Source organism: Panthera uncia, assembly GCF_023721935.1.
Source record: "Panthera uncia isolate 11264 chromosome D3 unlocalized genomic scaffold, Puncia_PCG_1.0 HiC_scaffold_9, whole genome shotgun sequence".
Lineage (NCBI taxonomy): Eukaryota > Metazoa > Chordata > Mammalia > Carnivora > Felidae > Panthera > Panthera uncia.
Genome location: NW_026057587.1, coordinates 4,774,336 through 4,789,218, shown reverse-complemented (window position 1 = coordinate 4,789,218; position 14,883 = coordinate 4,774,336). Strand labels below are relative to the sequence as shown.

The following is a 14,883-nucleotide window of genomic DNA, read 5'->3' as shown; positions in this document are numbered from 1 at the left end:
CTTGTTTTAGCAGCTGGAGGTGGAGGTGGTGGGTGTCGGGAAGACCGTTGGCGTCTCCAGAGCTCAGCTTGGTTTACGTCCAACTTAATGAGATGTCCCTGCAGGACCCTGTGGTTTTGGCATTTGACATCGAGACGACCAAACTGCCCCTCAAGTTTCCAGACGCTGAGACTGACCAGATTATGATGATTTCCTATATGATTGACGGTCAGGTAAGTGGTGCCTCTTGGGGTGTACGCTTCCTGGGAGCAGCATGCAGCCTGTGGCTGGTGTTTTTTCGGTGAAAATAAGTGAGTTGAGTCCAGGAAAGTGAAGAAACAAGCCGTGCCCCTGCCTTCCAATCTGAGTCTGACACGTTTGGGGTCTAGGGGCTGCAGCTCCTGGTGGGCGAGGGGCCTCCCGTTGCCGCAGGCTCTTGTCGCAGGAGCTTCTGTGCCGAGTGTGGGGAGGTGTGTTTGGCTTTTCGTGTCCTCACTCACACCGACTGCTCACACGCTTCCCAGGGCTACCTCATCACCAACAGGGAGATAGTGTCAGAGGATGTTGGAGATTTCGAGTTCACCCCCAAGCCAGAGTATGAGGGACCCTTCTGTGTCTTCAATGAACCCGACGAGGTAAAGAGGTGTCGTGTGGGAAACTCCCTGGTGTTTGGGGTGATACCGGAAGAAGAGCCCCCTGACTCTTGAGGCCTCAGTGCTCATTTAACCAGAATGGCAGCTTGCTGGTCTGGGTTCCTGGCGGTATGGTCCTCGTTCACACTGGGGGCACAGGGTGGGTGTGGAAATGAGATACAGCATGAGATGCAGCCTGCTTTTCCGAAATTTTGGGAGGGGTGATTGGAAGTAGCTGGAAGAAGAGACACACAGATCCGCTGACTGCTATGGATCATTGAATTCAGGTCCATCTAATCCAGAGGTGGTTTGAACACGTCCAAGAGGCCAAACCCACCATCATGGTCACCTACAATGGGGACTTTTTTGACTGGTGAGTCTGACGTCTAGTTTGTGAGTAGCTGGAGTGTGTCGGGGAGGGGATGTTGTGTGGCACTGTGAATGTACTCACGCTAACGAGCTGTATACTTAGAAATGGTTAAGATGTAGAGGAGAGGTGGGCGGGGGGGTTCCTGGGTTTGCTCGGGAGTCTTGTGGGGCAGTCTTTCTGTATTTGAGGGAGCTGAAGAATACCTGCCGTGTGCTCATTTACCTGCCCTCATCCCTAGGCCGTTTGTGGAGGCCAGAGCGGCGGTCCACGGGCTGAGCATGTACCAGGAGATAGGGTTCCAGAAGGACAGCCAGGGGGAGTATAAGGCATCCCAGTGCATCCACATGGACTGTCTCAGGTAGGCCCGGCGGCTCCTGGCGCTGTCTTAGAGGGCTTTCTGTGTGCGGGTCCAAGGCTTCCTTCTTGCACACCCTTGTCCTGTCTGCGTCCCTTTGAGGGAGGATGGTGGCCAATGTTGCAGCTCCATCACCTTCAAGGACAGCGGCTGTGGCTGGGTCTGGGGACGTGTTGTCTTCCCTTGTGCGTTCATTACTCCTTCCACCAGCAAACACATCAGTGTCAGGCCTCGGGCTGGGGAAGCCAGAACAGAAAGAGGCCGGGTTGAGTCAGGCCCCGGTGCTGTGAGAGCTCCCCACGGAGGTGAGGGTGCTGCAGCCAGGGGTGTCCAGGCTGGAGAGAAAGGAGGTTTTGTGGGCCTCCTGTACCCTGTGGGGAGGCAGATTTTATCTTGGGGGGCCTGGCATTATGGTGGGGGCCGGAGGGGGCAGATGGGAGTGAGGAGAGGGGTGGACTTGGGCATCCACAGACCTGGGCGGGGGGCAGGGGTACCTGGGACACAGGGAATGTTGGTTCTCAGGGTTTGGGGTGGGCTCTGGAGCAGGAGGGTGGGTTCTAGGTAGAAGCAGGCCTGGGAACGCCACTTGCAGGGGGCGTGGTGATCAACGGATTCCAGAAGAGAAGAAAAAGGACGGGAGGGGGCTTCAGAGGAGGCGGCGATATTGGGAGATCCCAGGGGCACTTCTAGGAGTGAGGATGGCCAAGGGTCTGGAGGCTGAGGGAGGGGAGACTTGATGCAGTCAAGAGAGAGCTGTGGCCGCCAGGGACACGACCACATCCGTCGCGGAGCTGTCTCACAGGGAGGATTTGCAGACAGGTGTGAGGGTGAGGGGCGCAGGGTAGCCCCCGGTTTCCGTGCCGAAGGGACTGTGTAAGCAGAGAGGAGGTTAAGAAGAGCGCCTGAGCAGGGAGAGCAGGGCAGACTGGCAGTCCCATGGGACAAGCTGGAGGGGCTGAGGGCTCCCTCCTGCTCAGCGTTCTCTCTCCACAACGGACAGAGGGAGGCCATGGGACTCGGGAGACTGGCGTTTCCTTGTGTTTGTGGGCGTATCTGTGAGATTACCTGGATCTGGGATAGAGGCTTCGCGAGGCGCCTGTGCCGTGCGGGGTCTCGGTGGCAATCCTGGGCGTATCTGTTGGGACGAGCCGTCTTTCTGTGTCGTGTCCAGCGGGGCTGCCTCTCGCAGTGCGTGGGCTGTGTCTCAGAGCCATCTCTGACCTTTGCACGTGTTCTTGTTCCTAGGTGGGTGAAGAGGGACAGTTACCTTCCTGTGGGCAGTCACAACCTCAAGGCGGCTGCCAAAGCCAAGTTGGGCTACGACCCTGTGGAGCTGGACCCTGAAGACATGTGCCGGATGGCCACCGAGCAGCCCCAGGCATGCGCCTCTCCTCACGGCCTTTACCTGTAGCTCCCACACGGTGCCTGCCCGGCTCCTTGTCGCTCTTACCGCCCTGTGTTCTCTCCTCAGACTCTGGCCACATACTCGGTGTCAGACGCGGTGGCCACGTACTACCTGTACGTGAAGTACGTCCACCCCTTCATATTCGCCCTCTGCACCATTATCCCCATGGAGCCTGACGAGGTCAGTGCGTCTCCCGGCCCCGTGTGCCGGTGTCAGCCCGCCGCCCTCGGAGCTTGTCCCCGGCGGCTGCCGTGGATGCAGCTGTGTGATTTTGGCGTTTGGTTTGAAGTCTGGCTTTTCCCCCGCAGGTGCTGCGGAAGGGCTCCGGGACGCTGTGTGAGGCCTTGTTGATGGTGCAGGCCTTCCATGCCAACATCATCTTCCCCAACAAGCAGGAGCAGGAGTTTAACAAGCTGACCGATGATGGCCACGTGCTGGACGCCGAGACCTATGTGGGTGGCCACGTGGAGGCCCTGGAGTCGGGCGTGTTCCGCAGTGACATCCCCTGCCGGTTCAGGATGGTGAGCCCTCCCTGCTCTCCCGAGGGCTGAGACCCAGAAGCCTCCAGGGCTGCAGTACAGCCCTCACCCCTTTCTTGCCCTGTGGGTCCCTCACCAGCCCTCCCTTGTCTGGCCTGTCCTTGACTGAGGTGCTGCGGGACAAGCCCTTGGCTTCTCCGGGCCGGTCCCGGCAGTGTCCTGCCCGAGGTAGTTGGGTACGTGTGAGGGCGTTTTCCCTTCTCACTTGCGTTCTCTCTTGGTCATCTGTACTAGAATCCTGCCGCCTTTGACTTCCTGCTGCAGCGGGTGGAGAAGACCATGCGTCATGCCATCGAGGAAGAGGAGAAGGTGCCCATGGAGCAGGTCACCAACTTCCAAGAGGTAACGCTCCGGGGGCCAGGAGAGACCGTCTTCACATGCCCTGCTTGTAGACTGGCTGCTTTCAGTAGCATGCACCTACTGTGTGCTGATACTTGGGCTCCGAGCCAGGTGATACAGAGTCTGTTCTGGTCTGCTTGGGGGGCACAGGACAGTGTTGTGGTTACAGTGAATGACTGGGCTTTGGGAGATGGTAGAGATTCACAAGTTGGCCGTGGGGTCTTGAGCTGGCTATTGCTTAGAACATAGTGGTGGGTGGACGCAGGACAAAGGCGAGGGATAGGCCTTATGCCCAGTTCATTTGGACTTTATTTTGTAGGCAGTGAGGAGCCACTGGTTTTAATTTTTGTTGTTAAGGAGACTTTAAAAGTGATGATAGTCAATTCCTACAGATGACAGAGTAGAATATAGTGACTGTAAAAACTGTCCAATAATGGTTAGAAAGCACCATTTACAAGTGCTACGTGCCTGGAGACCCCAGGTACCTCCCGCCTTGCTTGTCTTATTTGAACATGGCACTTCTCAGGTGTGTCTGTCGGGCACTGCTCAACACTACAGCATATTGAGTCACTAGTGGTTTGGAGCTTTTACGAGTTTTAGGATTGATTTCAAGAAATATGTCATAACAGGGGCAGATGAGTGGGTCTGTCAGTTAAGCGTGTGACTCTTGATTTTAGCTCAGGTCATGACCTTGAGGTTGTGAGATGGAGACTCGCATCAGGCCCCACGCTCAGGGCAGAGATTCTCTCCTCGTCCTCCCCATCTCTCCTCTCTGTCTGTCTGTCTCTCTCTAAGAAATGTCTCAGAACAGACTCACTAGGCAGAATTTGAATAAGAATGTGGTTACAGGGGCGCCTGGGTGGCTCAGTCAGTTAAGTATCCAACTCTTAATAGATTCTTGATATCAGTTCGGGTCACGATCTCATGGTCCTGAGATCGAGCCACACGCTGGGCTCTGTGCCGGGTGTGGAGCCTGCTTAAGATTCCGCCTCTCCCTCTGCCCCTCCCCTGCTTGTGCTCTCTGGTCTCTCACACGTGAGAAAGCTGTGTTTGTACACTGTAAAGTGCTGTGCAGCTGTTGTCAGCTCCAGCTACCATACACTTTAAGAACTAAGAACAACCTGGGGGCACCTGGGTGGCTTAGCCGCTTAAGCATCCGACTTCGGCTCAGGTCATGATCTCACGGCTCTTGAGTTCAGGCCCCACGTTGGGCTCTGTGCTGACAGCTCGGAGCCTGGAGCCTGCTTCGGATTCTGTGTCTCCCTCTCTCTCTGCCCCTCCCCTGCTCACACTCTGTCTCTGTCTCAAAAACAAATAACATTAGGGGCGCCTGGGTGGCTCAGTCGGTTAAGCGGCCGACTTCGGCTCAGGTCATGATCTCATGGTCCGTGAGTTCGAGCCCCGCGTCGGGCTCTGTGCTGACAGCTCGGAGCCTGGAGCCTGTTTCAGATTCTGTGTCTCCCTCTCTCTGACCCTCCCCCGTTCATGTTCTGTCTGTCTCTGTCTCAAAAATAAATAAACGTTAAAAAAAAAAAAAAAAAATTAAAAAAAAAAAAATAACATTAAAAAAACTTAAAAAAAAAAGGGAACTAAGAACAACCTAGAAGAGTGGCTAGGCTAAAGAACAAATGTGAGTTAACACCTTAGAAGGAACACACTTTCAACTTGAAGAAATAGTGAAATGAGTGAGAACAAAGATATGCTGATTGGAGGGACTCTAGACACCCTGGCGAATCCAGCAGTAGGCTCCTAGAGGACGGAGTATGGCTCCTTCGCGGTTTCTAAAGTGTGTTCTAGAGGGCACTGGACTCATCTCTTTGTTCCCGAGGGGCCATCTCATCCCGAGGATGCTGAGGGGAGGTGCCAGCCGGGGATCTCGGCAGCGCAGGTGTGTTCCGTGGGAACTGTGCCTCCCTCCCCTCTTACCTGGACTATCTCCGTGGGCCTCCTCATTGGCATTTCAGGACCTGCCTCGGTGGAGAAGGATGGAGTGATTATTCAAATGATTGATTTGCTTAAAATTCAACTAGGAACAAATATTAATACTTCTGGTATTTTCTGTTTTATATGATAAACATTCTTCCTTTTAGTCATTGTTGCTGTATAATTTTTGGTGTGTTTTTTTATTTTGACTACTTTGGAGGGTTTTAAGGAATGTTTTCTTGTTGTGTTTTGTTTTTTGAGAGAGAGCTTGCAGGGGTAGGGGTGCAGAGAGAGAGAGAGAATCCCAATCAGGCTTCACACAGAGTCTAGAGCCTGACGCGGGGCTTGATCTCCCGACCGTGAGATCATGACCTGAGCTGAAATGAAGAGTCGAATGATGCTTAACTGAGCCACCCAGGCGCCCCTTAAGGAGTTTAATACTAAAGGCAATTTTTTCATTCAAATGATTTTTCTAATATGACTTCCAAATTTAACACATTTCATTAAAAAAAAAAGATGGCTACTCTCCTGGTTAGTCTTCGTATTTATTCATATGTTTTTTAGTTTTCTCTATTCTTTTTTAAGCTTTTTTTTTTTAAATGTTCATTATCTTTGAGAGGAGAGAGCGAGCGGGGGAGGCGCAGAGAGAGAGGGGTAGATACAGAATCCAAAGCAGACTCCAGGCTCTGAGCTGTCAGTACAGAGCCCGACGTGGGGCTTGAACCCACAAACCGTGAGATCATGACCTGAGCTGAAGTCGGACGCTTAACCGAGTGAGCCACCCAGGCGCCCCTGGTTTTCTCTATTCTTAAATGTCTATAATAGACGTTGGCAAACTATAGCCCATGAGGCCTATGTAACCAGCAAGCTAAGAATAGCTTTTACATTTTAAAGATGTTATAAAAAAAAGATTGTGACAGATTGTGTGGCCACAAAACCTAAATTAAGATATTTATTATCTGGTCCCATCCAGAGGTTTCCTGAGTCATTAGATTAACTTCTAAATATACTAATTCTCCAGTTCTGATGTGTACGTTTTGTGCAGAATGAACTTACCAGATAAGTACATATTAATGTTATGATGTAATCAGGTATTAGTTTTGGGAGAGTGAATATATCACCATTAGAAGACAGTTAGTTTTAGGGGCACCAGGGTGGCTCAGTTGGTTAAGCATCCGACTTCGGCTCAGGTCTGATCTGATCGTTTGTGAGTTTTAGCCCCACATCGGGCTCTGTGCTGACAGCTCGGAGCATGGAGCCTGCTTCTGCTTCTGTGTCTCCCTCTCTCTCTGCCCCTCACCCACTCGTGTTCTGTCTCCCTCTCTTTCTGACCCTCCTCCACTCGCACTCTGTGTCTCTCTCTCAAAAATAAACATTAAAAAAAAAAAAAAGAAGTGGACTCTTTCTCTCCCTGTTTTATTTAGGGCTTGGTCTTTAGTATTTTTAATTGTGCTAGTTTCCCCACGTTTACTCTGGGAGGCTTATTCTCGCGGGTTCTCAGTGGCCTCCCCCTGTGTCTGCTGTTGGTCATGGGGGTGTTTCTTCCCATGCTCTGTGATTTTGGGATGTGAATTTGTATTCAGCAGGGAGTCTCCTGCAGCCCATCGGGGGCCGTCAGTTACTTTGACGGTTGTTTGTGGCCGGGGTCCCTTGTCACCTGGTTCCTGGGCCGGAGGGTTCCCAGATCCAGTGGAGTGTAACGTAAACCCCACACTTATTAGAGGGACTAGCCTGCGGTGCCAGATGTGCAGCCCAGAGGAGATGTGATTTTGGTGAGCAGGCTTGTAGTTTATTCTTTCACAGAGGTGGCCTTTGTTGGTCCTGCCTTTTTGGGGGGGTTCTGTTTCGTCCCCCTGTTGTGTGCAGGCTTCCTGTCCCTGAGGAGGCACGAGAACCGTGCGGGAGCGCACACACCCTGGGCCAAGGCAGCCGACCTCAGAAAGGCCTGCTCGTGAGGCCGGGAGCTCGGGTCTCAGGAGGGAGGTTTCTCTCCTTTCTCGGACAGGAGTCCCTCCTGAACCTCGCTCACTCGTGCAGACACTTGTTCACACGGAACACCGCCCTCCTGGGAGCCTGTGGTTTGGGTGTGTGTGGGCTAAGGTGCCCAGGTGCCCAGTGCCCAGTGTACACTCTGGGCACTGGGTCCATGAGCAAGATGGCATTAGGCACATGTCCCGGTTTGATGCCAGGAGAATTAAGCTCATCCCAGCTTGAGCCTGACCTCCTCCTGACCTTGCCCCAGTGCCTTTCCCCTTTGCTGATTGAGTTCTGTGTCCTTGCACTGAGTCACTACACCTGGGAGTGGTCCTAGAGACCCCGACCCAGAGCCTGGCCTCTGCCAGGCCACCGCTGATGTAGCTCTCTGCTCTGGTTTTGAGTCTCCTCTTCGCTCTTGCCCTCTGGGGTAACTTAGAAACTCAGTTCTGCATTTACAGGGATAGTCCTCATATTTCATGCAGGATATCTGGGTGTTAGGTACCAGGAGGGTTTTTTTACATAACAGTTTAACCTCTGGCTGGAAACAAATCTGATTCATCGGTTTGTAAAGTAATGCTGGGGACCATCTAGCACCGAGGTTCAGAGTGTGGCGTTTGGGCTAAGGGCGCCTGTGCTTGAGCCCCTGCTAAGCTCTTGAGCCTCTCATGTGTCAGGTGAGGGGCTGCTGAGGCAGGGATATCACATACCCACACTGTGCATGCACACAGGGCACCCAGGAAGGGTGCTGTTGATACTCGAGCTGGGTCTTACACCTTGCTGGCGGGTGGGCCCTGCCATCTGAGTCCACAGTCTTTCAGTTTTCTCCCAGTCCCAAAAGGTCCTCTGGGGTGGAGGCTGCTGCTTCCTGAGATGCTGTGCTCCTTAGGGTTCTTTCCTTGTGAGGTTCCTGTACCTCCCGGACCTAGCATTGGTGGCCAGCGTCTGCTGTCCTTCTGGGACCCACGTGCTTGCTTTGTTGCTGTCTATACAGTCTTTCTCCTTTCTCCGTAGGTGTGTGATCAGATTAAGACCAAGCTCACCTCCCTTAAAGATGTCCCAAACAGAATCGAGTGTCCCCTTATCTACCACCTGGATGTGGGGGCCATGTACCCCAACATCATCCTGACGAACCGCCTGCAGGTGAGACGGATTCCCCTGTCAGAATCGAGCTCTTTTCTGCCCAAATACTAACTGCTGCACTCCCCCCACCCAACCCCACCCCCAGCCCTCTGCCGTGGTGGACGAGGCCACCTGTGCTGCCTGTGACTTCAACAAGCCTGGAGCAGACTGCCAGAGGAAGATGGCCTGGCAGTGGAGGGGCGAGTTCAGTGAGTGCGACCCAGGGGCAGGGGCCGGGTGGCTCAGCAGGCAGCGGGTGCATAGGTCTCTGTCACAGACTCTCCTCTGTCGCCCTCCTAGTGCCAGCCAGTCGCAGCGAGTACCATCGGATCCAGCACCAGCTGGAGTCAGAGAAGTTCCCTCCCTTGACTGCAGAGGGCCCAGCCCGGGCCTTTCACGAGCTGTCCCGCGAGGAGCAGGCTAAATATGAGAAGCGGAGGCTGTCAGGTGAGCAGTTTCCAAACACTGTGGTTCCTCTGACTTGGGCCTTTCTGGTATGTCACAGCTTGATGTCATCTAAACTAGATGTTGCACTAGATAAGAGATGAGATCACTGTGAACTATCTCTTCCTAGCCTCCTTTTCCTTATTTCTCCCTCAGTGAATGTTCGGATGATGAATTCTGCTTCCCGGGCTCTTGCCGAATTTGGCCCGTTCACACTGGGCTGTCCTTTGATAGGATAAACCAGCACTGTCTCTCTGAGTTTCGTGCTCCTCCGTACTGACCTGGGAAGCTTCATTTGTTGGTGTCGGCCTTATCCTGACTTCCTTTGGCTACGTACAGGTGGCCCGGCTATGTCCTGTTTGGGGTCTCACATGCTCCCCTGCTCTCGATTGTGCCGCAGATTACTGCCGGAAGGCCTACAAGAAGATCCACGTGACCAGAGTGGAGGAGCGCCTCACCACCATCTGCCAGCGGGAGAACTCCTTCTATGTGGACACGGTGCGCGCCTTCCGGGACAGGCGCTATGAGTTCAAGGGTCTCCACAAGGCGAGTCTGACCTTTGTGAAGTCAGAACAGTCTAGTTTCTGAGATGAGAGTCCTTGCTTGGTGCTGTCTGGACAGTCATGACTTCCCCAGTTAGGATGTGTGGCTCCCAGCCTCACGCGTTTGGAAAGTAATTGAATGCACGGTTTTGAGTTTGTTTGTTTCTTGTTTTTAAGTAGGCTTCATGCCCAATGTGGAGCCCGGCGAGGGGCCTGAACTCATGACCTGGAGACCAAGACCTAGGATGAGCTCAAGAGTCAGACACATAACCAACTGAGCCACCCAGGCGCCCCTCGGTTATTTTTAGTTTTGAGGATTTAAGGGCCTGAGGCCTTGAAACTATTTTGAATGATTGCTTTTGAAATATTTATTTAGAGCAGGGATCAGCTGACTATGGGTGGGCAGACTTTTTATAAATAAAATTTGATAGGAACGGAGCCGTGTCCGCTGCAGCAGGGAGGTGAGCAGCGGAGCAGAAGCGGAGGCTGCATGAGCACGGTATTGGCCATATGGCCGTAGTTTGCCAGCCTCCGATGGGGACGAATTCGGGTGATTTACTGGCCTGGCTCATCCAGGAGGATCAGGGAAGACACATACCACATCAGTTGTCATGACAAATCATAGCTTTATACTTAAGCAAATGGGGTTGTTTTTCCTGAAGGACCTTCCTTCATTGTTGGACTCGGTAAGGTCCCTGCTCTGATAGACTTTGTCACTGTAAAAGATACGCGACATAAAACCTAACGTTTTTAAGTGCACGGTTCTGTGGCGTTGGGTGCGTTCACACTGTTATGCAGCCGCCACCCCCGGGCCTTGCCAGAACTCTTCATCTCGCAGAACTAAAACTCGGCACCATTTAACCACAAGCCCCCCATCTCACTTTCGGTTTCTGAGTCCAGCTCCTCTAGGCCCTCACGGAAGGGGAGTCACGCGGTGTTTGTCTCTTATGACGGCTCTTTCCCTTCGTGTCGTGTCCTCGGGTTCGTCCGTGTAGTCGCGGGTGTCAGAATCTCCTTTCGGGGCTGAATGATACTCCGTTGTGTGTACGCACCACATCGTGTGCATCCGCCCCCCGTCCACGGACACTGGGTTGCTTCCGCGGTTTGGCCACTTGAAGAATGCTGCTGTGAACGTGGGTGTGCAAATCTCTTGAAGTCCCTGATGTCATTCTTTTGAGTGTGAACCCCGACGGGATTGCTGGGTCCTGTGCTAATTCCGTTTTTAACCTTTTGAGGAACGGCCATACCGTTTCATGTTAATTAACTATTAAGTTACTTATTCTCTCTCTCTCTCTCTTCAGACAAGCACTAAAAGTGTCTGTCTTGTTCTTCAGAGTCTACACAATACCTGGCACATAGTAGGCATTCAACAGATACCCGAATTGTTTCTTTCTTTATATTACTTTATTACTTTTTTGTAGAGAGAGAGCACACGCAGGAGAGGGGCAGAGAGAGAGAATCTTAAGCAGCCTCCGTACTCAGTGAGGAGCCCAACACAGGCTCTGTCCCACAACCCTGGCATCATGACCTGAGCTGAAATCAAGAGTTGGACACTTGGGGCGCCCGGGTGGCCCAGCCAGTTAAGCGTCTGACTTCGGCTCAGGTCGGGGTCTCATGGTTTGTGGGTTTGAGCCCCGTGTCGGGCTCTGTGCTGACAGCTCGGAGCCTGGAGCCTCCATCGGATTCTGTGTCTCCCTCTCGCTCTGCCCCTCCCCAGCTTGTGTGCTTGTGCACGCGCTGTCGCTCTGTCTCTCAAAAATAAACATTAAAAAAAAAAAAAGAAAGAAACCACGTGCTGGAGTCTCTAGGGGGTCGGTCACGATGTCTGCCCTGTTCATCTGGCTGTGCCACTAGAGAGAACAGGATAAGGAAACGTGGCAGAGCATCAACGGTTGTTTTTCCCGATGTGTCTATAGTCTTCGCTTGTATTGGATTTTGAAGGTTTCTATAGATTTGACATTTTCCCAATATGAGAATGCCGGGCCGCGGACCGTAGACTGAGCTGGAGGAACCGAGTTGGTGATCGGTGCGCGTGTGGTTCCAGGTGTGGAAGAAGAAGCTGTCTGCGGCCGTGGAGGCGGGCGACGCCGCCGAAGTGAAGCGCTGCAAGAACATGGAGGTCCTGTACGACTCCCTGCAGCTGGCGCACAAGTGCATCCTGAACTCCTTCTACGGCTACGTCATGCGCAAAGGGTGGGCTCCCGGCCGAGGGCCTCACTCCGTGGAGCGCGGGGGGAGAGCCGGGGCGGGCGCGAGGGTGGGGGCGTCCGGCTGCGCCGACCCAGGGCGTCTGGACTGCCGGGGACCGGTACCACGGACGTGTTGTCGGAATGTCTTGGGCTGGAGACGGTGATTTGGCAGTTTCCGGTGTATTTATGTGACTTGGCGAATGGCATGACCTGGGGGCTGTAGAGGGTCTAGGCCGTCCTGAAAAAGCACCACGTGAGCCATGGGGGGTGTAAAGCCATCTGAGGAGTCAGGATGGCCAGGAGTGGGGGGGTCTGAAAGCCGAGATGGATGCTCTTTCTGATGGAGATGTACAGCCAGGGGGGTGAGGGCCTTGGGGAGAGCAGGCTGTAGAGGCCTGGCCGCCGTGGGCAGGGTCACGAGGAGCAGCAGCATGGAGGCTCTGGAGGAGGACGATGGGGTGCTGGGGTTTGTTGGGTTTGGGTGAGGGGGAGGAAAGTGGGGCCGGGAGGGGCCGGCCTCTGGGCGCCTGACCTTGTGGGTGAGACCCGGTTTGGGGGCAACGAGGCGGGTGTCTGGCGGGGAGTTGAGGGTGTTTGTGGGCCTGTGCTTTCCCTGAGAAGTCGGAGGATGAGCGTCGGGTCTGGGAGATGGAGAAGGCACGAGATGGAGCTGGGGACAGGGGGAGAGGGCTCGTGGGGGGGGGGGGGGGGGGGGGCACGGGACCATCTGGGCTGGTACCGAGAGAGCATGCCGCCTCCAGCCCCACACCCTGAAGCGGGGCGGAGGAGTGTCCTCAGCACGGCCCCGTGCTGCCGCGGTTCCTGCCCCACTTCAGACGTCCCCTCCGCGGTGTCCTCCTGACCTCTAAGGACCCTTTGCGGGGAGCCCTACCCACCCCACACCCAGGCTGTGACTGTCTTCCTCAGGGCTCGCTGGTACTCCATGGAGATGGCAGGCATTGTCTGCTTCACGGGAGCCAACATCATCACCCAGGCGCGGGAACTGATCGAACAGATCGGGTGAGCGCTGTGCTCTGGTCAGCTGCCGGGAGTGGACAGCCTGGGTGGGGGAAGGCTGGGGGGCATAGACGGGGAGTGAGCATGTGGGCATTGTGTTTTTGGGTCCATGGCCTGGAAGGGCCTTCACACTGGGTACTTCCTGCATGGAGGCCATGGTCCAGCATCCACGTGGCCTCGTTTCTCTCTTTCTAAAGGAGACCCTTAGAGCTGGACACAGACGGAATATGGTGCATCCTGCCCAACAGCTTCCCTGAAAACTTTGTCATCAAGACGACCAGTGTAAAAAAACCCAAGGTGACCATCTCCTACCCTGGGGCCATGTTAAACATCATGGTCAAGGTGAGCCTGGGTCTCCAGGGAGGGCCTGCTATCTCTGGGCCTGGGTTCTTAACGTCTCTACTCTGATGGGGATTTGGGGGGGGGGGGGACTGCATCGGCTGTCACACTGGCGCGTTCCCCTTCCTAACGTCACGTCACCCTGCTTGACGCCGTTCAGATTCTTCTGTAGCCTGAGGATCTATACAGAAAATGCTGTGCTCACACTCAAGTGAGTCTGTGTTCCCTGTAGGACAGCAGCAGACTATTTCGCTTTTAAGTTTGTATTTTGAAGTAACTTCAGATCTACAGAAAAGTTTTAAAAGTAGAACGCAATTTGTATATATGCTTCAGCCTCTTTCCTCTAACATCAGTTCACATATATAAACCGTGGCACGCTTATCAGAACTAAGAAGTTCACGTTGGCGCAGCCCCATAACCAAGCCACAGTCTTTGTTTGGATTTCCCGGTTTCTCCAGGGCTCCTGTCTTCTTAGTGCCCCCAGGCTGGCAGCTCCCTGTCTTCAGTAAGCCCTGCTCAGGTGTCTTGTTGGCTGCCCCTCATTTGGGTTTGTTGTTTCTTATCATGTTGGTTGTATCTTATCAAATGAGATTATTTGCATTTTTTAAGGCACGCTAGCGATATGACCCGTGTTTCATTCTTTGGCTGCATGGTGTCAGGGTCTGCGCTTCTGGTCACCAGGCACAGCTGCTGTCTCCCCGCCCTCTACTGCTGCTGGAGCGAGGCATCGAGCCTACGCCGGCGGGCAGGGGTGTCGGAGAGTCTGGCCATGTGTTAAAGCCACCAGAGCCTTGAAGAACCCTAGAGGAGATACTTGAGACCGTGCAGATGTCCTGTGTCTCCCTAATTTTCACTGGTTTGAGTGACAGTGGTTCTGCGATGACATTCCCCAACGGTGGCTCCCGCTTTCCCACAGTCCTGGTACATTTATTGGAATCCCTCTGTAAGGAAGCGTATCACCCCTCTTTCCACTCAGCAGTTCTCTTCGTCGTCGATATTGGTTAGACTGGGTTACAACCCAGGCCTGCCCTGGTGTTTTGTGACTCAGCTCATTCCTCCTGGGCTGCTAGGGCCTCCTTCACATTTGCCTACGTGTTCCTGACACGTGTCCCTGGTCTGTGGTTTGGGTTTGGGGCATTTTTAATTTAATTAATTTATTTCTTTAGCACTTTCTTACTTCTTGGTCCTGAAGGCACTCTAGCCTCATCTTGGTTATCCTAGTCCTCACCCTGGAATCCGCCATTTCTCTGAGGAACCAGGTTCCTTTTATTGGAGAGGGTATTGGAAACCAAGGTCAAGTGCAGATGCTCATTGCTGCTGGGTGTAACTGCTTCTAGCTGTTCTCAGATTGAGCTAGGAGATATGTATACGCCTGATCGCCCTGTCTGCGCATGCATCTGGGTTTATTTCTCTGCGTGTGCACTTTAATTTTTTTTTTTAATGTTTATTTTTGAGAGACAGAGACAGCATGAGCAGGAGAGGGCAGAGAGAGAGAGAGAGGGAGACCCGGAATCGGAAGCAGGCTCCAGGCTCCGAGCCGTCAGCACAGAGCCAGACGCGGGGCTCGAACCTGCAAGCCATGAAATCATGACCTGAGCCGAAGTCGGACGCTCAACTGACTGAGCCGCCCAGGCGCCCCTGCGTGTGCACTTTAAAGTACGAAAGGCGGGGCGCCTGGGTGGCTCAGTCGGCTGAGCGTCCGACTCCGGCCCGG

At 53.7% G+C, this 14,883-nt stretch overlaps 1 protein-coding gene across 1 annotated transcript in view; it reads left to right on the top strand.

Moving 5' to 3' along the window:
- POLE (DNA polymerase epsilon, catalytic subunit) overlaps nt 1–14,883 on the top strand; it is a 45,423-nt gene that overhangs the window by 7,347 nt on the left and 23,193 nt on the right. Inside the window, exons 9-23 of the mRNA XM_049620709.1 lie at nt 105–212; nt 504–614; nt 899–984; nt 1,220–1,339; nt 2,582–2,714; nt 2,808–2,921; nt 3,050–3,262; nt 3,515–3,622; nt 8,531–8,659; nt 8,745–8,847; nt 8,939–9,085; nt 9,483–9,628; nt 11,669–11,817; nt 12,741–12,833; nt 13,028–13,172. Coding sequence (XP_049476666.1) covers nt 105–212; nt 504–614; nt 899–984; nt 1,220–1,339; nt 2,582–2,714; nt 2,808–2,921; nt 3,050–3,262; nt 3,515–3,622; nt 8,531–8,659; nt 8,745–8,847; nt 8,939–9,085; nt 9,483–9,628; nt 11,669–11,817; nt 12,741–12,833; nt 13,028–13,172 — 1,905 coding nt within the window. The remainder of the gene's footprint in view (nt 1–104; nt 213–503; nt 615–898; nt 985–1,219; nt 1,340–2,581; nt 2,715–2,807; nt 2,922–3,049; nt 3,263–3,514; nt 3,623–8,530; nt 8,660–8,744; nt 8,848–8,938; nt 9,086–9,482; nt 9,629–11,668; nt 11,818–12,740; nt 12,834–13,027; nt 13,173–14,883) is intronic.